This window comes from Paramisgurnus dabryanus, chromosome 21 (assembly GCF_030506205.2).
Source record: "Paramisgurnus dabryanus chromosome 21, PD_genome_1.1, whole genome shotgun sequence".
Taxonomy (NCBI): domain Eukaryota; kingdom Metazoa; phylum Chordata; class Actinopteri; order Cypriniformes; family Cobitidae; genus Paramisgurnus; species Paramisgurnus dabryanus.
This window is the reverse complement of record NC_133357.1, coordinates 24,556,203-24,579,479: the sequence shown is the minus strand read 5'-3', so window position 1 is coordinate 24,579,479 and position 23,277 is coordinate 24,556,203. Positions and strand designations below refer to the sequence as shown.

At 39.1% G+C, this 23,277-nt stretch overlaps 1 protein-coding gene across 1 annotated transcript in view; it reads left to right on the top strand.

Annotated features, from left to right (window-relative positions):
* The window catches only part of LOC135772851 (Fc receptor-like protein 5), a 43,535-nt gene that overhangs the window by 6,236 nt on the left and 14,022 nt on the right, over nucleotides 1-23,277 (top strand). Inside the window, exons 3-5 of the mRNA XM_073812969.1 lie at nucleotides 9,560-9,820; nucleotides 9,926-10,210; nucleotides 21,518-21,784. Of these exons, the coding sequence (XP_073669070.1) occupies nucleotides 9,560-9,820; nucleotides 9,926-10,210; nucleotides 21,518-21,784 (813 nt within the window). The remainder of the gene's footprint in view (nucleotides 1-9,559; nucleotides 9,821-9,925; nucleotides 10,211-21,517; nucleotides 21,785-23,277) is intronic.

Here is a 23,277-nt window from a genome sequence, read left to right as displayed (position 1 = left end):
GTCTCTCTCTCCCCGTGTCTCCATGAAAGTGCTAGTCATGGCATTAAAATCTCAGAGAGAGAGAGAGCGTTGTTCGCATTCTGCTTATATTTACGTCAACTATAATGGCTCGTTCTTGAACGTGCGCGAACACAGAGATTTAATGCTTCAGCATCTCGCTCGTTTAAGTTATCAGGTCAGCTGGGAAAAGAGCAACTTTGCCCCGTGCAGAGGATCCTTTTCTCAGTATGGAAATAGACTCGATCGATTTATTGGCGTGTTTTACAAGAGCGCACAACCAGCCAGTTCTGACTTGCCTCGGTTTAATTCGAGGGAAGTACGCGGTCCCTCTGAAACAATTTCAGAAGCTCCTGGACATATGACAGCATGCTGTGTGACACTGCTCGAGCTGCTTCATATGAGACCGCTTCAGCATTGGTTTTACGATCGAGTCTCGAGGAGAGCGTGGCGCAACGGCATACACTGTGTAACCATTACACCTGCGTGTCATTTCAATTTTACCCCGTGGCAGACCCAGCATTTCTGATAGCAAGATATGCCCCTGAGTCGGGTCTCCTGGCATTCTGTAGCACATACAATGCTCCCAGCACGGGATGAGCAGCCACGTATGACGGGCTTGCAGTCTCAGGGGTGTGCATAGCACCCCAACTGCCGCGAGCGGTGCGCTGTATATCTGGGACTTGTACGCTTCGCTATGGAGATGCGAGGGAAGGATGTATTAGCCGACACCGACAACATTGCGACTGTTGCGTTATTTACCGTTAAGGCGGTTTTTGCGCTCTCGTCACCTGTCGCATCTCGCTCGTCATCTCCTCCTTTGGAGTCAGAAGCATCTGAGGTCCCTTCGTGCCATTCACATTCCGGGTTCGCTCAATACAGCGGCAGACGCGCTTTCCCGAGCTGCGCGCCCCGGTGAATGGCGACTCCACCCCCAGACGGTCCAGCTAATTTGGAAGAAGTTTGGTCGTGCGCAGATATATCTGTTTGCGTCGCCGGACGATACCCACTGTCGCCGGTTTTTATTCACTAACAGAGGGCAGCCTCGGCGTGGATGTGTTGGCACACAGCTGGCCGCGGGGGACGCGAAAATACGCATTCACTCCAGTGAGCTTAATTGCACAGACTCTGTGCAAAGTCAGGCAGGACGAGGAGAGCCTTTCGTTAGTCGCCCCGTACTGGACGACCAGGAATTGGTTTTCAGACTTAACGCTCCTCGCGACAGCCCCTCCCTGGCGAATTCCCCTTAGGAAGGACTTTCTTTCTTTAGGAAGGGGCACATTATGGCACCCGCGCCCCGACCTGTGGGATCTCCATGTATGGTCGTTGAGTGCGCGCAAGGTTTAGGTGATTTATCGCAAGCGGTATCTAACACCATCGACGCGGTACGAGCACCGTCCACAAGACGGGCTTACGCGCTTAAATGAAACCCCTTTCGTCACCTGGTGCTCTTCGCAACGCGAGGACCCCAGAGAATGCTTAACATTGTGCTTTTATATATCCTCAACATAGGTTAGATGGTAGGCTGTCACCCTCCACCATTAAAGTTGATATCGCCGCTATTTCTGCTCATCACTCGCTTATTAACGGCAGATCAGTCGGCCAGCATGATTTGGTTATTAGATTTTAAGAGGCGCTCGCAGGCTAAACCCCTCGCGCCTTTCCTCTATTACTCCTGAGACCTGTCCATGGTGCTGAAGCCCTACAGGTCCCCCGTTCGATCCTTTGCAGTCTGCGAGTCTGAAGTTTTTGTCAATGAAAACTCTGACCCTGCTAGCATTGGTCTCCGTGAAGAGAGTAAGGAATTTACATGCATTCTCTGTTGACGATTCGTGCCTTCAGTTTGGTCCTGCTGTCTCACTGAGACCCAGACCAGGCTACGTGCCCAAAGTTCCCACCACTCCCTTCAGAGATAAGGTGGTGAGCTTGCAAGCGCTGCCCCCCGGAGGAGGGCAGACCCAACCATGGCTTTATTTTGCCCCGTACGAGCGTTACGCATCTACGTGGATCGCACACAAAGCCATAGGACCTCAGATCAGCTCTTTGTTTGTTATGGTGGTCAGCAGAGAGGGAAAGCTGTCACTAAGCAGAGGATGTCTCATTGGATAGTTGATACTATCGCCCTTGCTTATAATCTGCAGGGCATTCCTTGTCCATTTAATTTGAGAGCTCACTCTACTAGAAGTGTTGCCTCATTTTGGGCATTCGCTCGTGGTTCCTCGCTAACAGACATCTGCAGAGCTGCTGGTTGGGCGACACCTAATACGTTCATTAGATTTTAGTGTTCGTGTCGAGCCTGTCTCCTCTCGTGCCCTTTCCTCGTTAGGGGAAGCACAGAGAACAGGCTCGCAGGTCGGCTTGCAGCCTCCGACTGCTGCTCCAAACTGAGCTCAGTATGGAAGGCCATCGAGGCAAAAACGCGTAATATTTTGTTTTGCCTTCCTCCGCTGCCTTGGCAGCCTGATGTTGCGGAGCATCCGCTGCCAGCCTCTCACTAGCTGCATCCTCGCGAACCTGTGTTTGGCTCGGGCATCCACATTGCGTCCCACCGGGTTCCTTTGTGAGTATTTTCCGTGGGGTTAATCCTACTAGCCCACGTTTCCCTCAGCAGAGCACTGCTTTGCTTACACAGCCACGGCTGTCATTATACCTCAACTACGGTTGACTTTCGCCCACCAATAGCCCTTAACGGGGCGGTGGCTTCCGCAGCGTTCCTATACCGCTCAGATAGGGCGCTTTCCAGTCGCTGGCACTACTGTGGGGTTAAAGGAACATCTAGTGCCCGGCCTTCTGCCTTAAAACCTAATTCTCCTTATCCTTAAGTGGAACCGGAGGGCTTTACGCAGTCACTGGAAGAGGTCAGCCCTCAGTGGCGTTTTGGTAGGGATTCCCAATTCGTCGGTCACGACGTGACGTCGTAGTGACCGACTGAAAGGGAACGTCTCGGTTACGTATGTAACCCTCGTTCCCTGAAGGAAGGGAACGGAGACGTCACGTCCCGTCGCCACAGGGCTGCTCCCTGCTGTTTATCGGCCGGTCACACTTTCCGGCTTTCTCAGCGAAATGAAGCTAATTTCCATATTTGCACCTGTGGCTTATATACGCACCTGGCGGGGCGGCGCCAGCATTATGCAAATATCTCAATGCCAAGTTCATTGGCGTTTTAGTAGAGTACGAAGCAGATTGGTCTCTCTAAGCGAGTTCCCAATTCGTCGGTCACGACGTGACGTCTCCGTTCCCTTCCTTCAGGGAACAAGGGTTACATACGTAACCGAGACGTTCTTCCCATCATATTTCACATGAACAAAAAAGACAGAATCAATGTATACATTGGCACATTTTTATTTATTCCTGTGCTAAACAACAAAAATTATTCCACCTCAGCATCCCTTCTTTGTTCTGGGTCAGGCCAGAGAATCTTATCTACATCACAGGCTATATTGGCCCTGGCCAGACAGCGAGGGTAAAATGCTCTTGCATGCCTGATCCATGCCTGGTATGCATCTACTGATATATCTAGGCAGGCTTCTTCCATGGCCTGGAGGAGGTAAGCACCATGGATATAAGGTTCTCGGTCATACACTTTCCACTGCCATGCCAAAAAAACTCCTTTATTGGGTTGAGAAAGGGAGAGTATGCAGGCAGAAATATGTTGGTAAACCTTGGGTTATTGGTAAACCAGTCACGAACCAGAGCAGCGCGATGGAAGCTGACATTATCCCAGACAACAATGTAACAAGACTGCTCAGGCTGTGTGCTGGTTCCCTGAGGTTGAGCTGGAACATATGCTCTCTTAGACCATCAAGGAAAGTAAGGAGGAGCATAGTGTTATAGGGTTCTAAAATGGCATGATGGTGGAGTACCCCTCGTTGGCTGATGGCTGCACACATAGTGACATTCCCGCCGAGCTGACCAGGGACATTCACTATAGCCCGATGACCAATTATGTTCCTCCCCCTTCTCCTTCTGTTGGTCAGGTTGAAACCAGCCTCATCCACAAAGATAACTTCATGGGGAACAGGCCGGCCTTCAATCTCAAAGATTCTCTGCAAAACACATGAAACAGAGTAAATCACTTCCCTGAAACACAGTTCAAGAGAGCACAAATGACGGCTTAATCTGCAATACTATGTTGGTACACAAAACTTCATATGATATCACAACTCATACCTGAACATATTCCACTCGTTGATCTTTCACTCTGTCAGAGTTTAGTTCGAAAGGGACTCGGTACACCTGTTTCATCCAAAATGATCAATTGTGGAGAGGATGATTGCATTTATCTTTCGAAAATGATGATTATCCTCAATCACTCTCCTTTGGATCTCTCGCAGGCGGATTAAATTATTGGCAATGACCATGTTAACGAGCTCAATCTCTTGCTCCTCTAACAAAAGCCTTAGCCTGCCTCCACCAGGTGGTCGTCTTTGTGTCCTACAAAAATAGAAGCACTTTTTACTGTAAGTGTCACTCTTCCTGTTTACAGGAAAATAAATGAAACATACTAAAACTATCTGTATGCAAGACAATTTGATGCATTTCTTTATTACAGTAACACAACCCAACAGTGTATGCACTCTAGAGTTACTGTGAAGAGCAGTCTTACTGTAAGTAGCCCAACCTGTTTTCCTCTCGAAGGTTCTGATGATGGAGGCAATGGTGAAGCGACTCAAATTTGGCTGCACTCATTGCCCAGCCTCCCTCATACTCATACCATGCACAAGGACATGGTCAGCTAGAGTGGCTCGAATTTGATTGGAGATTACTTGTCTCCTTGCCCTTCTTCTTCCTCCTCCTTCACCACGTCCTCTCCCTCTTCCTCATGCTCTTCCTTCATTTATTTGTGGATCCATTGTTCCAAAGCTCAGTGAACTGATTCAGGTCCTTTTATTTATCTATTGAAGGATCTGATTGATGTGTGTTCAATTTTGACTCTTATTGTTTCCACCTTGGTAATTGTTTGCTAATTGAGCTCAAGCTGTGCTGACTTGAGTGAGCAGTATTGAATGCTAGTCAGAGGTGCAAACTTGTCACCTTTCGGCGAAATTCGCCGTTTTTGATCCACAATAGGTCATTCTTGTGATTTGTCTAGATCCGATGAGTTTTTGAAAATGAGGGCTGAGGGGGGTCTGCGACAGGGTAGCAGTAAATGAAATTATGAAAATCATGTCCAGCTATTGTAGTAACAATGTTTTGGTGGGTTATGTTTTACAATTTACAGTCACCTCATTTGCTTTCGAAGTTTTAGCAGTCTGCAGATTGAGGGCACAGACTTAACTCGTAGTATTTTCTCATTCGAGGTTAAGCACCCACGTCACGTTGCTGTGCGCGTGGTCATAAAAGCGTAACATTTGTACACACACCACAGTTTTAAATTAAGTGATTTTAAGCCGTTGAAACACAAACAACAACAGCGCTATATACCTGTTTCTGTTTGAGAGCATCGTGCAAGCAGCGCATCCGCTTCTCATTGTGCTTGTGAGTATTTTTGCCGCTGTATTAGCCTCTATGATTAGCCTTAAATACACACATGCGTGAGAATTCCAGGCTTTTGCAAGTGTCCTCATAAACACGACAATTTAGGGCTTAAGAGAAAGTAAACAGCTAAAAGAGAAAACGCATGTGTAACAGTATATTAGATCTGGACTTCGGTCTTAAAGGGGAAGTTACCTAATTTTGCTCCTGTCTGTCACTCGTGTTAATATATATATGAACGCTTGTGTCTTTGTCACCTTTTTCACCCCTGATGAGTTTCCAAATGACCACATGGTGTAAGCACTGAGAAATATAAAGAATTGTGGGTAGAGTTTTGCAGTAACAGTTCACCAAATCTGACCCATGTGTTAAAGCAGAGGAGAAGTGTTTATAGTTCAGCAAAATGATTGTGCTTCTTAAAAAAATGGCGTTATGGTTTTGAAATTTTAGTTCAAAAGCCTGGTTATAGTGTTCAATCAAGAAAAACTGTAATACACAGTCATTAAAAACACTAGTAGTTTCTTACTTATAAATATTAAATTATTAACTCTTTCCCCGCCATTGATGAGTTATCTCGTCAATTAATTCCACTATTATCCACTAGATGGCGTTTTTACCTAATTAATTAAAAACTGAAGCAAAAACTAATTTAGTTAATTTTAAACCTCGTGTATGTTTTGATAATCATTCTGAATCTGAGATATAACAAAATTCCTTTACAAAATGCAATTATTTCAGCTTTTTGCTAAAAAATTAGTATTTTCGAAGAAACCTACCCATACTTAAGAGGTTAAAAAAGAGGACAAATGCAGATAGGATTAAATGTTTTTTCCTGTTTTGTTTTGTTTGTTTGAAAGCAGAGGGTCTGATCTTTCATTTGATATATTTGTATGTTTATATATTTATAGAAGAAAACTTTCCTGGAAAGCATTTTGTGAAACTTTTGTGAAAATCACAAAAAATGCTGGCGGGGAATGAGTTAAAACATTTAATCCTTGTTAATGTGCACTACAGTACAGGAATGGCAGTGAATACAAAACATTAACAGGGATACAGAGGAAAACATTGATCATTTGATTAATCCATATAACGTCCTATAACACATGTTCAGATTTCATGTTAGAAGAACATTAATATTTTTTCACATAAATATTTGCAGATATTTTATCCACAGTACAGCTCTGTGTATGGACCAAAGTCAAATCATTAGCAGATGAACAAAAGTTACATGACTAAAAAAAGAGTACTGGGTTACTACTACACAATAATACTCACACACTGTTTAAAAAAAGCACTGCTGATCTTAATCAAAGTGAGCACACGAACACATCATAACGCAACAAGCACAGGATGTTTTTCAATGCGATGCTCGCTGTAGTGTGATATCCCCACGTTAGACTAGATGAGGACACGTGCGGGTGTAAAACTGTCACAGAAATTTTGCTGTGAATTGTAACCCAGATTTACGTACAGGCCCGGGGTGGGTAATCGGGAGAACCGGGAGAATTCCCGGTGGGCCGCTTCACTTTTGGGCCGGTCGAGTTTTTTTTTTTTTTTTACATTTGTCACGTTAGTGAGTCTATCTTCTCTTAAATGACACTTCACACATTTCGCATTGACACTGCAGCGCGCAGCCTCTGCATGGGTTGTACCATGTGAGGGAGTTTTCCCCTCCCATAGAGTTGTTTTGGTCCATAGCACGTCCAAGAAAACTTTTCTCCGGTAGGCTGGGCCGGCCCTACCGTAACAATACGCGTCTGAGAGGAGGAGGTTGAAGAAAAACAGGTTGAAGAAAAAATACATTGGAGGAGGATGCTGCCAAATGTGCCAAACCTACAGATTTATTTTCAAGAGGACAAACAAAAGTGGCAACAGGTAACTTAAAGAGAAATAAGCCTAGTAATGATTAGCATTAGTAACGTAATTATTCGGCTAATACCGTTTTCAAACTATTTACAAGCCAAACATTTATTTTGTTAAAATATTACCCTTTTGTGTATACATGGCGATTCATAGACTTTGCAAATATTATGCAAGCAGCTTCTGAGCAGTCCCCCGCTGAAAATGAGGAGGCCATGAATAAACAATATGAATTAAAGTTATTTAACCCTCAAGGTTGTGTTCAGAACCCTATAACACCTTTTGTTTTCCCAGTCAAAAATGACCAGCCTAAAACAGCTTATAAATCACTTGTTATGCCATTTAGAGCTGTAATCGGGCCTTAAAAGTTAGGCCCGAAATGTCCGGAGCCCGACAGAATGCAGCCCGAACCCGAACGTACATTTAGATTGACAGCTTTTTAAAAGCCCGAACCCGTTTACAGCCCGACATTATTTAAATGTGCGCACACACACAGCTTTTGTCAAGAATGAGAAATTTACACAGGTTTTAACATTATTTATTCATGACTAATAATCTACACGCCACTTGGAAGTTGAAACAAAGAAATAAAATAAGTAATCTGTAACATTGTAACATCTCATTCTAAATAGGCTTATGCAATACACTATAAATATGCCAATAAAATTATTATTTCTTAACGAATTAAATTAAGATAATACATTCTGAATTAAGATGGGTATTTGGCAATAACGAAATTAAGAGGCAGGCTCCGCGGGATTTGCGTCGGCACTTCTCTCCATTACTGCCAACATTAGTCTATATCCTCTGTCTAAATTATGTAAGACTCGATTCATATTTAGTTATACATTGAAAAACCTACTCACCAAGATTAGGCTACATGTTTTTGATGAGGAAAATCATTAAATCCACTGTAAATGAATTCAGCGCGATCCTGCGCTACTGATTTGAACTTGACCGCTCATTTACCTCAAAAAGCCGGAGCGGAAGCCCGAGCCCGCCCCGAGCCCGTGTAAAATGTTAGAAATGAAGCCCGAACCCGCCCGAGCCCGTCGGATCCCGACGGGTCCCGTCGGGTTCGGGCAAAGATCTTCAGCTCTAATGCCATTTACCCAATATTGTATTTAGTATTTTTGTCAAATTGTTTTCTTTTTTAATTAGGATTTTTATATTTCTATTTGCATTAATCATCCGCCTCATAGCATTAGCAATGCTAATAATTTATCAACCTTTCCTTGTGGAATACACTCTAAAAAGGGCTGGGTTATTTATATATTTTATATATTGGACAGAACACGCTGCTGGGTTAAAATTGACCCAGTGCTGGGTTGTTTTAACTCAACTGTTGGGTTATTATAATCCATGGTTGCATAACAACAACCCAACATTGGGTTATTTTTAACCCAGCATGTGTCCTGTCCAATATTTACCCATTATGGGTAAAAAAAATAACCCAGCCTTTTTTAGAGTGTAGAGGAATATTTTTGTTAACTTCTTATCTTAAGTGAAATATTATTTAACTTTTACCTTATTTGTTGAACCATGATATTAATAAAAACTATAGTAAGAGCTGAACTGTTGCTTAATTGATCCAATTTGAAAAAATTGCTAATTTGGAATAACACTATGGAAAAGTGGGCCGGTCTTGGGCCTGAAACTCCCGGGCTGAAAAGTGGCCCCACTCCGGCCCTGTTTACGTACACTAATAAAGAAAATAAAACATTATTAAATTCATTGTTTTAAACATATTTCACAGATATTCAGTGCACATACAAAATATTTAAGTTTGTAATGTATTTCCAACTTTTCACTTGCCATTATGTAAATTTTACTACAGTTGAGTGAGTGGGTCTGGTGGGTTAAACTGTGGAGACTGAATGGAGGTGGGGACAAATTTGCAATCGTCATGGTTCTGTGTACATGAAATGGGTGTAGAGTTATTTCAAGCTATTTTGAAGCATAAAGTTTTTTTTTACAGGAAACAGCCAAAATTATTGACCACAGGACAATTTTAAAGGTCCCGTTTTTCCTGATCCCATTTTTTTAATTTTAGTTGGTGTGCAATGTTGCTGTTTGAGTTGTAAAGCTCATTCAATGCCAAGCGATATATTTTCTTTAATAGAAAATATAATTTTCTATTATGTCTTGGTAATTTTCTTCCTCGTTCATATTGTGACAGATGATCAAATACTAGTAAATAAATATTGCCTTTCATTTCTCTCTTTAGATCCCTCAACCAAACCGCTTTTAACCCAGACCCCAGATGTCCCAGTGATTTACACAGGAGAAAATCTAACATTTAATTGTAAATCCGAGAAGCAGTCGTTAGGCTGGGAATATCTCTTCTTTAGAGATTCAGAGCAGATTAACACTGACACCAGCGCAAACAGTTTTTCTGTCACATCAGACAGTGGAAAATACTGCTGTCAAACAAAAAAAAATAATTTCACCTCTGGCCAAAGTGATGAACGCACAGTAACTTTCAAAGGTTAAGTGAAAAAAGTTGCTTTCTGATTACAGATATTTGTCTAAATAATCATCAGAGTTCATTTATTTATCATGAGTTTGATTGTTTTTCTTTTTCTCACTTCAGACCCCCCCAGTGTTAAAGTCGTGTCAAACTGGACAGATGCTTTCATTGGTGAAACAGTGACTTTGAAGTGTGAGATTCAAGATACATCAGAAAAATGGATGTATACGTGGTTCAAGGATGGAAACATTGCCTCTAGTGGTCCTGACACACAGATAAATGGAAACACTCCGTCAATCTCTGTTAAACCCAACCAAAGTGGGACATACACATATGTTTGTCAAGCTGAGCTGGAGGGCAGGTCGGTGAAGACTAAAGAAAGCTCATCACATTCGTTTAAAGTTCATGGTAAGTTTTTTTTTTTTTTTACATAAACTGTTTTGATCTAAACTAAATCGGAGCAGCATGACTCAGTGTTTCATGTAGGTTGTCTACAAACCGGAAGGTTGGTGGTTCAATCCCCGGCTCCACATGACCAAGTGTCGAGGAGTCTTTGAGCAAGACACCTAACTCCAGCCGCTCCAGAGTCCTGCACGGGCCCATTTTTGAAGACCCGCACCTGCGTTGCAGGACTCTGAGCTGCTCCCAACAAGCTGGATGACGCCTTGCATGGCTGACACCGCCTTCAGTGTATAAATGAGTGAGAGAATGGGTGAATGAGGCAATTTGTAAAGCGCTTTGGATGGCCATACGTAGGTCTGTTAAAAGTGTTATATAAATGCAGTCCATTTACCATAATGCTTCACGTCATTGATAGACCACAAACTTTGATTTTACCACAAACATTGTTTTTATTTATTTTAATTGTCTCATTATTGGCTTGAAATCAGAGCCCGAATCCGAACGATGATGAGGGGGCGTCTGAAATACCAAGATGGAGCGATCACTTGAATGCAGATAATTCCCCTAGCTCAAAAATACATATAGCTTTGGTACTTTCCTTAAGTTTTAACGCGTTATGAACAAACATCTCAGTAATACAATCACAAAAACCAAAGCAAAATGAGCAAAATACAGAGCTCTGAACAATCTTACTTCTACAACCAGTGGCTGCGTTTCACGAAAACCTAGGGTATGGCAAAAAATTCTTCTTACAAGAAGGTCATTCTCAAATAACGAATCTATGAAACCACATTATACTGTATGTGTGTACACACCAACCTGTACAAAATCATACTACGATTGCACGGATGTACACTTACTGACAACAATACGTAAGCAATACAAATGAAAAACAAAAATAGAAATAATGGTTGTTTAAAATGCTTTTCAAATTTTGTAATTCAACTTAGTGCAACTCCAGCAACAGATAAACTTATACAAGATCATATCAAAACATACTGTAACATCCCTTCACAAATCTTGTCATGACAACCGCCAATAAACACTTATAAAAACTCAATAAGGACTCAATAAAACTCTTAGTAAAACGGGCTAAATGCATAAACAAGTCTTACCTTTTGTCGTCGTGCAGTTTTATTCCACAAGTGGCCATATTCAAAAATGCGCGAAAATAATTAATACAATTCACTTCAACTGCGCTACAATTTCCCAGTGAAAGAGAACATGTTTATTTATTCACAAAAACAAAATAAATCATATTACTTCTGGAAAAATGTATACAATATGCATAGCACAAGTGTGGGGGAGAACCGAGTCAAAAAAAGGATTTTACTTGCGAAAATAAAGATTATAACAGCAGCATGATGACCTCCTGCAGCGGACTTCAAGCTGGGCTGCAAGACCGACAGACTGATGACATCAAAGTACCGCGAGGGTGAGTCGAGAAATCATTAGAAGATTTTGCTTTTAAACCGCTCTCGCGGCACTTTGATGTCATCAACATACCTTGGTTCCTGTGTTCTAGTATGAAGTCGAACACACGAGTAAATTATCCCTATTAGTGATGTACCAACGTTCAGATATGTTCTACTGAAAATATTTAAAATTATCTTGAATGAGCATCATTATAGCCTGCTGATTGTGTTTTGTCTGAATGCTAGGGTATGGCACGCAAACGCCGCCCCTGACTACAACAACAACAACAAACAAAAAAACTGGGGGTGACCATGAATAGTCAAAGATTCGATGCTTCCATAGGAAAAGCCTGATTACAGTCAAATTGTCGCAGATGTGTTATGAAATGAAGATCATTAAATAAATTTTGGCTATATAAGGGTGCACATTATCTGATTTCACATGTAACAACTTTCTCCTAATATATTACTATACTGTACAGCCTATTATCATTATGATAATACTATGCAAATAATATATGAAAAAATAGCTTTCAATAAATATTTTTTTAAGTGCATGAATAAATCCAACAACCCCCATGACAGGGCTACACGTCCATATGGTAAAAGATTTCCAGGTTAATAAATCATTGTGAAGCAGTTGTCTCTTTGTTTCTTAGTTTGTACATTTTTGATAGCTTTTCGTTGTATGCGCTGTTGCATGCTAGCCATGGTGCTGGCGCATGCAATTTGGCAGCTATTTGCTCTGCTTGTCATATGTCAATTATATTCAGGAGTTCATCAAACGAAACATAAAATTATTATTTTTAACAGTTTAACTTTTTAAAATGTATTTAAAACAGGATGAAAATCTTGTCAAACCTATATTTGACACGATTGCCTCCTATTTAATATTATGGTCAGTGTTCACATTCAAATGATAGAAAAGAGATTCCTGAAACAAATGATATAGGAATCATCAGGTCTTTCTGTACCTAAAGTGAATACAGAGATGATCAAAGTCAAAGTAAACAAGCAAGTATTTCTGTTCAAAATAATATAGCGTAGTGTCTATAAAATCGTTTAAGGAATTGTATATAAAGTTTAGTTTTTATCATTTACAGTAACAATCACAAATGATATGTCATTTGTCATTTTTTATCATAAATACTTTGACACGCTATATCTCAAAATTACAGTTTTTCTCGGTTGCATAAACACATTTCTTGAAACTATGCCCATTTTCTCAAAACATTAAACACATACAGAACATCTCAATCAATTCCCCAAACATCCTATTTTCATGACAAAATGAAGCTTTACACTTAAAACTATTCACTCTTACTGAAAAACCAAACTTTTCCCTCAGACATCACACCCCAGCTTTCAAAAACACACACACTACAACACTGGTGCAATAAATTCAAAACAATATATCCAAAACTGGTAAGTTGTTTGTGGTTCTCCCGCTCAAAAACCTTTTCATATGACCAAAAAAGACACAATCAATGTATGCATTAGCACATTTTTATTCATTCATGTGCTACACAGCACAACTGTAAACCATTTTGTTTAAAGTATTCCTCCTCAACATCCCATCTTTGTGCTGGGTCAGGCCAGAGAATCTCAGTACTTGTTGCGGGACTGCTTCTGTCAAAAAGTGATTTATGACCCTCTGTCAATTGTATTTTGACAGGTAGTGCCCTATCCAACAATCAAAAGCTGTACAAGCTGTCCAGTTTTGAGTGTCATTTTTTTTTAGACAGCGGTCTGGGCTGAGCGTGTTTTTACGACATGTCAATCAAAGCGTTGGTTTTCCTTTGCGTGTGTTTATTATCACGTGAATGTTTGTCATATTTATTGATGTGTCAATCCAAAAAGTTTGCTGTTTTGGTTGTCCAGTTTCTGGACTGTCATATTTACGACCAGAGCATTCCCTCGCTCACCCTCCTATCTTACCCAATGCCCCTGCATTCCTTCACAGTGGGGTGTTCAGCGGATCTGTTTCTTTAGACTAAAACCAATTTTAATACAAGTTTAATCGCTTTACGAGATCCGTGAGTCTTTTCACGGCCCGCTCTCTATGTTCACGCCATTAACACTCTGGGGTCGACGGCGGCGCCGCAAACTCTTTATTTTTCAATCACTCTGCAAAGAGACTTAAATTACTCTGCTGATTTTTGACATACAGATATGATTTATACATCATTTAAAACGTTAAAGTGTCTAGTTTTTTTCTGTCCACTCCCAATAAAAACAGAATGTTGTGCTTTTCGCAAAATTAAGAAAATAAACATGATGCACGTTTTGTTCTCTCTCCCTCAGTGAAGTCCTTATGAAAACCCGTCAGAAAAATAAACTGTAACTTAACGAATACTTGTCGTAGAAACAAAAGATAAATGTCTACATAATGCTTGGAATGTCTCCTTTTAAATGATGTAAGTGAGATTGAAAACAGATATTGTCATTCGGTGTAAACTGTATGAGAAGGAGGAGAAGTACCGTATTTCTCCAGTTACCTCATTATCTGTAATGAGATCAGATCGCCACACCCCCGCGCCATTGAAGTGAACGTGCAGAAACATCCATATGCATGACTCGTGCCTCCTGCAGTCAATGGATACGCAATCCACAATCCAGTCTCTCCATTTCTTGTTGTTCCATTCGATTGCACCAAACATGACATCTAAATCCTTATTTACTTGCGTATGTGTGTCAGTATCTCCAGACGCGAGTGTTTTCTTTGTCTTCCGTCAAACAGTTGTCGCGATGGGAACGCACATACACAAACACGCGAGTCAGGAAAGTCGACGCGCTTTTTGGTATTCTTATAAAATACGCGATTGCAAACAGTACAATCCTTATTTAGTTGCGTCTAAGCACATATCTCCGCACAGCAACTTTATTAAACACAGGATCACTCGCATGTGCACATATTCACTGCTTTCATGATCAACACGTGAGGTAATGGCGGCGGCTATAAACAAACATTGATAAGTTTATCACGCTTGTCCCTTGTTGTGTTTCTACTATAATGATTACAAAAACACAAATAAGAGTCCAGACAACGATAGGCAGTTGTTCTTCTGAGCTTTTTACTGCACAAAAGTAAACCTCTAGCGGGCCAACCAAACACAAACCCTGTGTTCACTTTACGATGGCCAAACAGTACCTTTACCATGATTAGGCTACTATGGTTTTTAAAAGGTAACTTATACTTGTGAAATTAATAGAAAATATTTTAACAGAAATATATATATGAAAATAATATATATATATATATATATATATATATATATATATATATATATATATATATATATATATATATATATAATTAATATTATTATTATATTTAATAATTATAATTATATATAATTTAATTATAAAATATTAATATATATATATTATTAATATATATATTAATAATATATATATATATATATATATATATATATATATATAATTATAATATATATATAATTAACAGAAAAATATATAACCTTATCATGGTTTTACTACAGAGAAAGTTACATTCCTGTTGAACATCCACAAGGCTCATTATGTGGCTCATTATTCAACTCTTTTGTCTCTCTCTGAGCTGTCAATCACTGATTATTCAGGAGCTTTCCCGCCTCCACGCATACAGCCTTTCCTAAGCAAAAGTGTCTTAGAAATTGTAAATCAATATCTTGCTTTATGTGAATGAGTAGGCCATATGATTTTCACATTATTTTGAAGAAAAACCTCTAGACTACTAGATCCTGTTTTGAAAAGTCTTGGGAAAACATGTTTAGAATGAGTTTTGTGGACTTATATCAGTGACTTAAAAATTTTGCTTTTTCAAAAACCATGCATAAACATTTTTCTCTTAAAAATACAAACATGTACATACATGTTGATTATATGATATTGTAGCCCAGTTTGTGCTGAACACAGTGTTATGACACTTTTGCCATTAATATGTTTTTAAGCAACTGAAAAAAGCACAAATGTCAGTGCATGTCAAAACTTCCCCAGGGCCCTAAAAACCCCTTAGACCCCAGAGGGTTAAAGCTCGCTCACCAACGGTGACAGAGAACGCACCGGGTGCGAGCTCATATCTGCCTTTTTAAAAGAAACTTGTGAGACATTTTTATCTCATCTTCTGGTTTGGCTTCATTAATGTCTCCTTAAGCCCAAGTGTGTATATATGTGGCACCCAAAGGTGTTATTCTAAACACAATTTACCCTTAACAAGGTAGTATTTGGAATAAACACCTAAGTCTTTGTAACACCGACTACGCCACCCTGGGAATTTCACCCAGGGAAATATAAATAATGGCACACAGGTTAGTTCCCACAAAGATTAAGAGAAGACATGAATACCAAAAAATAACAATACTTTATTTATAAAGAGTAATACCTCAATTTAATGTAATATCGTTAATACAAGACTAGTGAAGCTAGCTTCATTTAAAAACACTAGATTAGGTACCAGACATCAAAAGTTCAGATCGGATACACTGTAAAAAATTACTCTTGAGGGTGTTAAATTTAACCCATGAAAATTAGTTATAATTGAATTACATATATAAGCTAGCAAGTAAAATAAAAAATAATGGGTATATTCTACCTTCACTATCCATTTTTTAACAGTAATAACTGCAATACTAAAAAAATAAGTATCATATACCCCAAAATATTGGCCTTAGCACCGCAAAGTGCGCATGAATCAACATCCAGGCGGGACTCGAGTCATAATTTTTCATATCATATCGGCGGGAGAACTGCAGTTTGTTGACAGGTAAGTTTTTATTTAACTCGTTGATATGATCATGAATGGAAATGTTAAGTTGTTTAACGGTAAAATCTACCAGAAGTTTAGTCATTTGCGTGCTTCTCTGTCTCTGTTGTCGACAGATTGAAAGGTAGGCTATGTCAGTCAGGTTAGCTTTGAATGAAACATTGCCCAGTTCTTGCACCTGTGAGTACGAATAAAAATCCATATTTGTGATTAAAATATTAACTTCCATTATTATTATTTACATGTCTGAATCTCGTGAACACCAGCTGCTCAATATGAGTGGTTGAACTTGAGCAAGCCACGTGACGAGAGAGAGCAGCGGACGGTTGATGTACGATACAGACGGGAGGGCGTCGAGCAGACAAACAACGGTGAAGCTGTCGATGCTAGATAATTACTGTTAAAGTTTTCTTGCATTTATCTGTTAATATATTGAGTTTTGTTTTAGAAGGGATCCATTTATGAAGCCATTTTATTATTATTATTATCATTTACGGAATTATAATTAACGTTGCCTTTCCATGGGCTTTTTAATTTAATGTCTGTTCAAAAAAGTACTTCGGAGTTCATATGTTATATATGTGACTTGTATGTGAAGTTAAATCACTTAAAATTGAATGTAAGTACGTTCTTGTTAGTGTTCAATGTTTTATGCATGTGTACTGTGAGTTATAGCATAATATGAAGTTGTATTTTTGCACTTAATAAGTTTTAAATGAAATTGAAATGTTTGTTTGTATTGATATAGCATGCTAGAGGTAAATGAGATCAGTTTTTCCTCTCATATTATTGTCTTCTTTAATTTTCTAATGATAACGTGAAGAACAGTATTTAGGAATCTTGCTTTTAATGGTTTTTTACAATCTCATGAAGACTTTGGTTTATTTTTTTATGAAATAATATGTTCAAGAAGCTTTATGTAAAACTATGATATGTTGTATTTCACTTGAAATGTATTGGGGTTATTTTGTACTTCCATTAATTAGTTTTAAATGTTTACAGAATGTTATTTGGTCAATAAAGCAAGCAATTTATGCAATCTTGTGTATGACTATTTTCTTATTAAATCCTCTCTGAATAAGTAATACGTAATATTTCTTAATGGCTAATCATTATTAATAATAATTTAATAGATCTGTTGCTTAATACCAATAGGGTTAATGTTACTCATTTTTTATGAGTAATTAGTTATGAAAAAAATTAGGTAGACCTTACCTATTTTTTTTTAGTTTATCATAGTAATTAAATTTAGGTACTCTTTACTCAAATATATAGGATATAATTTACTCAAACAAAGTGAGTGCAAATTGTTACAACAATTTTATTGGGTAAATTCTATAGGTTGTTTTTTACAGTGTAACAGGGAGAAATAAAGAAAAACAAATTTCAACTTCACCACACACACTTTACTGTAAATGCAAGTTTCTTTGGGCTCACTTAACCACACGTGTTTCAAAGAAACAAAAAGTAACACATCAAACCACTCAGTAAACAATAAAAAAAAAAAAGAAATATTTAGGAAAGTTACACTCCTCCCCAACCGATCTAACAGTTGAATAGAACACCACGCTCCACAAAATAACCAAATAAACACTAACTTGTGAAACCAATATTAAATAAATAAAAAATAAAAAACAACAATTCATATCGTAATTTATAACAAAATACAAGATAAAGTAAACAAACTAGCACTCATTCCTCACTTAAACCATAATCCATTTACCACACACACACACAATACGCAATTTAATTCACACGCACACACACACACACACACACACATTAAACAACGTGTCCTTCTCACACTATACAAACACTATAAGTTACACACACACACACACACACACACACACACACACACACACACACACACACACACACACACACACACACACTTTAACTAAACTCATGCACATGACCACAAATGTACCATACAACCACGCAAACCTCCTCCGGTTGAAACAATACGGGGGTGGCGAATACCCACACGAGTTAATGTCCTGTCCCACAATTATTCCCAGGAACAGGACAGGTCAACAGGACAATGCTGACACGTCAAAGGATGGACCAACTCCGCACGGCATGTATACTATGTAAACAAATAGAGCGCTTACAAACAACAGCTCCCTTTACATTAAATAACTCGCGATAGTATACAAACCTGATTAATAGAGTCAGCCTTGCTAACACCACAGCACGGCACGAATAATACAGCCCGGAATACTAAGACAATTGAACAAAGCGCATGCAGTCAACAGCTCATCGTAAATAAAAACTAATTTATACACTGTGACCTAGCCAAAATGCAGCAAGTCCACAATCAAATGCTCGTCCCAAACGGCTCAAAGATCCACCAAGAAAACATCAGACATTTAACGTCCAAAGTCGCAGCAGCAACCACCCGTCAACACACTCAAACAATGCTGGAAACCTTCCTTTTATGTACACCTACACCCATAGCGCACCTGTCTCTAATTGAAGTGCACCCATCTCTAATAAAGCACTTATTCAGCCCATCTCTGGGTAGTGATGCTACATATACAATAAATCTAATTCTGTCCTCTCTGACAAAAATAAAGGGTTATTTTAGATTTAGGCGTATCATATGCCATCTTCACACAGATCGTGATTAAAACATGTTATTGCTTACGCGCAAAAACGCATGCACACTCTCATATTTGCCGTTTTAAAAGAAACTTTTAAAAGTTTTTAAGACATTTTTATCTCATCTTCTGGTTTGTTTTTCATTAATTTCTCCTTAAACCCATCTGTGAATTTGTATATATTATACAATAAATCTAATTCTGCCCACTTTGACAAAAGTAAAGGATTATTTTAGATTTAGTGTCATTACATAGGTAGTGATTAAAACATGTCCAGACATGTCTGTGAAGCTTCCATGCGTATTTTATGAAAAGTACTGCTGGATCTAAACTTTGTCTGTAACATCAAAAAGTTCTTTATGCCAAAGAATCATGCATTTTAGGTTTGTAGGAGCAGACCGCCACATTATTTGATATCGCTTAATCAGATATCAACTGTTCTGTGTTCTGAATAAAGTTAGTATTTTGTTACCGAGTGCCTCTAAAACAGACACGATGTTTCAGAGGTTGTTCTTACCCACTAAACACAGGACGTTGGATAGACGTGCAGATCATGTCTATATTGGGTCCGTCGGTCCATGACCAATTCTGGACATCTTTTCGACATCCAAACTAGGTCCACTATTTGGACGTCCAACCACGACCCTATTTGGACGTCATATTTACGGGCAACATTTGACTTTTGAACTTGGTAATTTTTGGACGTCATTTGGACGTCATATTTATGGCAACATTTGACATTTGAACTGGGTAATTTTTTGGACGTCATTTGGACGGGCAACATTTGACGTTTGAACTGGGTAATTCTTTGGACGTCATTTGGACGTCCCTGACAGGCCTATGTCTATATTACATGATTAGGCCTATAAAAATGTGTTTATTTACAAATATCAGCATTACTGTACCAACATGATTAATACTTACGGATAGTCTATATTATTTATACAGTACTGTTTTTTCTGCTTTCTTGAATTATATACAAATTCATCTAAATGTACACGTAATTAAATGTGTAGTTCATTATATTAAAAGTATATGACCATACTAACAATTTAACATGAAAATATGGCTGAGTGGTTAGCGAGACTTGCTTGTAACCCAGAGATCGGTAGTTCGAATCCCACGGCTGGCAGGAAATGACTGAAGTGTTTCGTTGTTGCAATGAATGGGTGTAGTGTAGAGACCATCCTCTATTTTCGCTTTTTTCATGTCTGTTTTCCTTACACGGAGGTCCTACGGATGTTAACCTTTAGACGTGCAGAAGACGTCGAAAAAAAGACGTCGCCTGGCGTTACAAAACAACCCCTTTTATGGACCGGATTCGGACGTCAAAAAATGACATGAAAAAGACGTAATTCCAACGTCACTTTGCGCAGTGGGTAACTTCTTATGACCGTGTGTGTATGTGCGCGTGGGGGACGCGTGGGCATGTGCGTCTCTGTGTGTATCCACTTTGACAAAAGTAAAGATTTATCTTAGTGTCTCGTGAACCCCACATAGGTCGTGTTAAAACATGTAAGCTCAGGTATGTTTTTTAAGGGGGGAAGAGTCCATACGTGTTTTATGACAAATACTGCTTGATCTAAACTTTTTTTAAGCTAAAACCAGGCCGTGGTGTAAAAAACGTTGGGGACCCCTGGTCTAGTGAGTAAAGCTGGTGTGACTGAATGGAGGTGGGGACAAATTTGCAATTGTCATGGTTCTGCATACATGAAAAGGCTGTAGAGTTAATTCAAGCTATTTTGAAGCATTAAGGGTTTTTGTTACGGGAAAAATTGCGTTTAGATGTGTCATTTTCAGAATACAATTATTCACCACTGAAGATTTTTAAACAAAGGGGCCATATGCATAGCCTGGCTCCGCCCTCCTACGTGCTTCTGCTTAATTTTCATTTCGCTTCAGCAGTACGTCTGGGATGGCTCTATAGAGTTTCGTTTTCTCCTGCAAAAATCTGCAGGACTAATCAGCGAACAGATGGGGGTGGCTAAGAACGATGACGTTGAGGTCGTGCGTCAGTTTGAGTTGTAGTTCAGTAATGGCAGTGGAGAAAGACGTGAGAAAAGCTATTCGGTCCGTTGTTGCAAAACTGCCAAATATACAGAAGTTAAAGCCGGAGCAAGAACCAGGTTTGCTAAGTTTTGTTTGTCTGAATATTCTGACTTGTTGTTTTCGGACGGTTTCGGTGCATGATATACGTCACGACCACACGTTAGCGATTGGCTTTGGCAGATCCTGAGTGACTCTTTGCAGATCCAATAGTTTTAAACTTCAACAATGGACCCTCCTTAACGGAAGTAACGCTTTGCAATGGAGCCTGGCCAGACTCTCTGTACAAATGAAATGAATGTACGAGAGTCTGGTTGGACCAGGCTACCATATGCATAAATGTGAATCTGAAATGCATTTGCTTCTGACTTTGTAACTTTTCTTAAAAGAAGCAGCAAATAATAAACAAAACACAATTGTGCAGAAACATCTAATAAACTTATTTTAGCCTGACTGTTGTTGTTTTTCCTTATGTCCTCGGCAGATATTCCTATCCCAAAGCTGACCGTGGATCCAACCTGGAAAGAGTTTTTCCCAAATGAGCAAATCACCATGCAGTGTGGATTTGGAAGCAGTTCTGACGGCTGGTCCTTTGAATGGACCAAAAATGGCAAACAAATTATAACAAACCCTACTTTAACCATCATAGCAAAGAGTTCATCTGACTCTGGACAATATGCATGCAAAGGAAAACGTAATGGCAGATCAGTTGTTACCCAACAGAGTGATGTATTTCAACTTAATGTAAAAAGTAAGTTCAGTCATACAAATAATTATTATACAGTAGCTGCAAAGCATTTCACACACCATGCAGAAGCAATGGTCATGTCATTTTCTTCTTTGTTCATGTTGTATATGGATCAAATAAATGCCTTGGGTGTCTGGCAAACACTCGTCCAGCGAATGTTTAGTAAGACACTACAGACTAGGATATACTGTAGCTCTCTTGGGTAAGGAGAGGAATATCCTACAATTGATCCAACAGCTTTAAGAGCAGGTAGCGATACCTTTAATGATAAGTGACTCCAGATTATGAGGATGAACTACAAACAACATCACGTGTGATACAAATCAGACTTTACTGACTAACTAAACACATAGCCTACTACTCTAAACATACAAACACGCACACATACATACAGTTCAGCATTGGAAAAATTTAAAGGTTTAAAGCTGCGGTCAGCAACTCTGTAGGATTGAGCAGATTGACAGGCAGATTTTACAAAGCCCTGCGCTGATTGGACCAAGTGAACCGGGAGCGGTGGATTTTTGCAAAACAAATAACAGGCTCTAGGTGGAGCTAGAAGTGCGGTTTTTTTTTCTTAAACAGTCTAATTTATGTTGTTCTATTGGAGCATAGTGTTGGTTTCAGTGAATATGATAAAAAAATATGATCAAAAACGTTGCCGACCGCAGCTTTAAGTAGAGAAAAGAATAAAGCCTGAAGATATGGTAGTATTTGTAATTCAGCAGATCAAAGCCTAAAACGAACCATCAGTTACTTAATGCGAATGCACCTTATTTAAAAGGGGATAATGATGCGTGATGCATCAGTGAATAAGACTAAGTATAATCCTTGCATGTCTTGCCCATTAAAAGAAAGTGTCCTGATGTAGTTTGATGAGGCTTTAGTTGTTCTTGGCTGAAAGGATTGATGAGAGAAAAAACCCAACCCAGTCTCCAGGAGTTGCGTATAAATAGCACGAAGTGTGAAAATCATGCAATACATACGCCAAATTCCAATTTGGCATGCATATGATATGCCAGTCTTCCCCATTTACTTAAACGGCACATCTTTTTTTGTTGTTTTATTTATTGGTTTCTTAATGTTTTAGCTATTTTTTACCATTGTCGCTTGGGTTTAGGGTTAGAACAACTTTTTGTTACATAACAATGACATCCTAACCCAAACCCCAATTCTAACCCCAACTCCAAGCGACCATGGCTTAAAAATAGGCAAAAACATGCAGAAACCTGTATAATAAATAACCTCCTTAAGCAAATCTCAAATCTAACCCTAAACCCGAAACCCGAAAAAGTTTTTCAACCGGTTCACGGAACGAAAATGAAAACTTGAAACTTTTGATGTTTTGCAAGGAACAGAAACAAAACCAGAAACTTTCAAAAAAAATATTTTCCGGAACAGAATCGTTTATTTAAAATAATGTTAACTGGTTAATACCTTACTTTTTTTGTTCTTCGACAAGATTTCTGTGCAATACTCTGTGAAGTTCACTTCCAGTC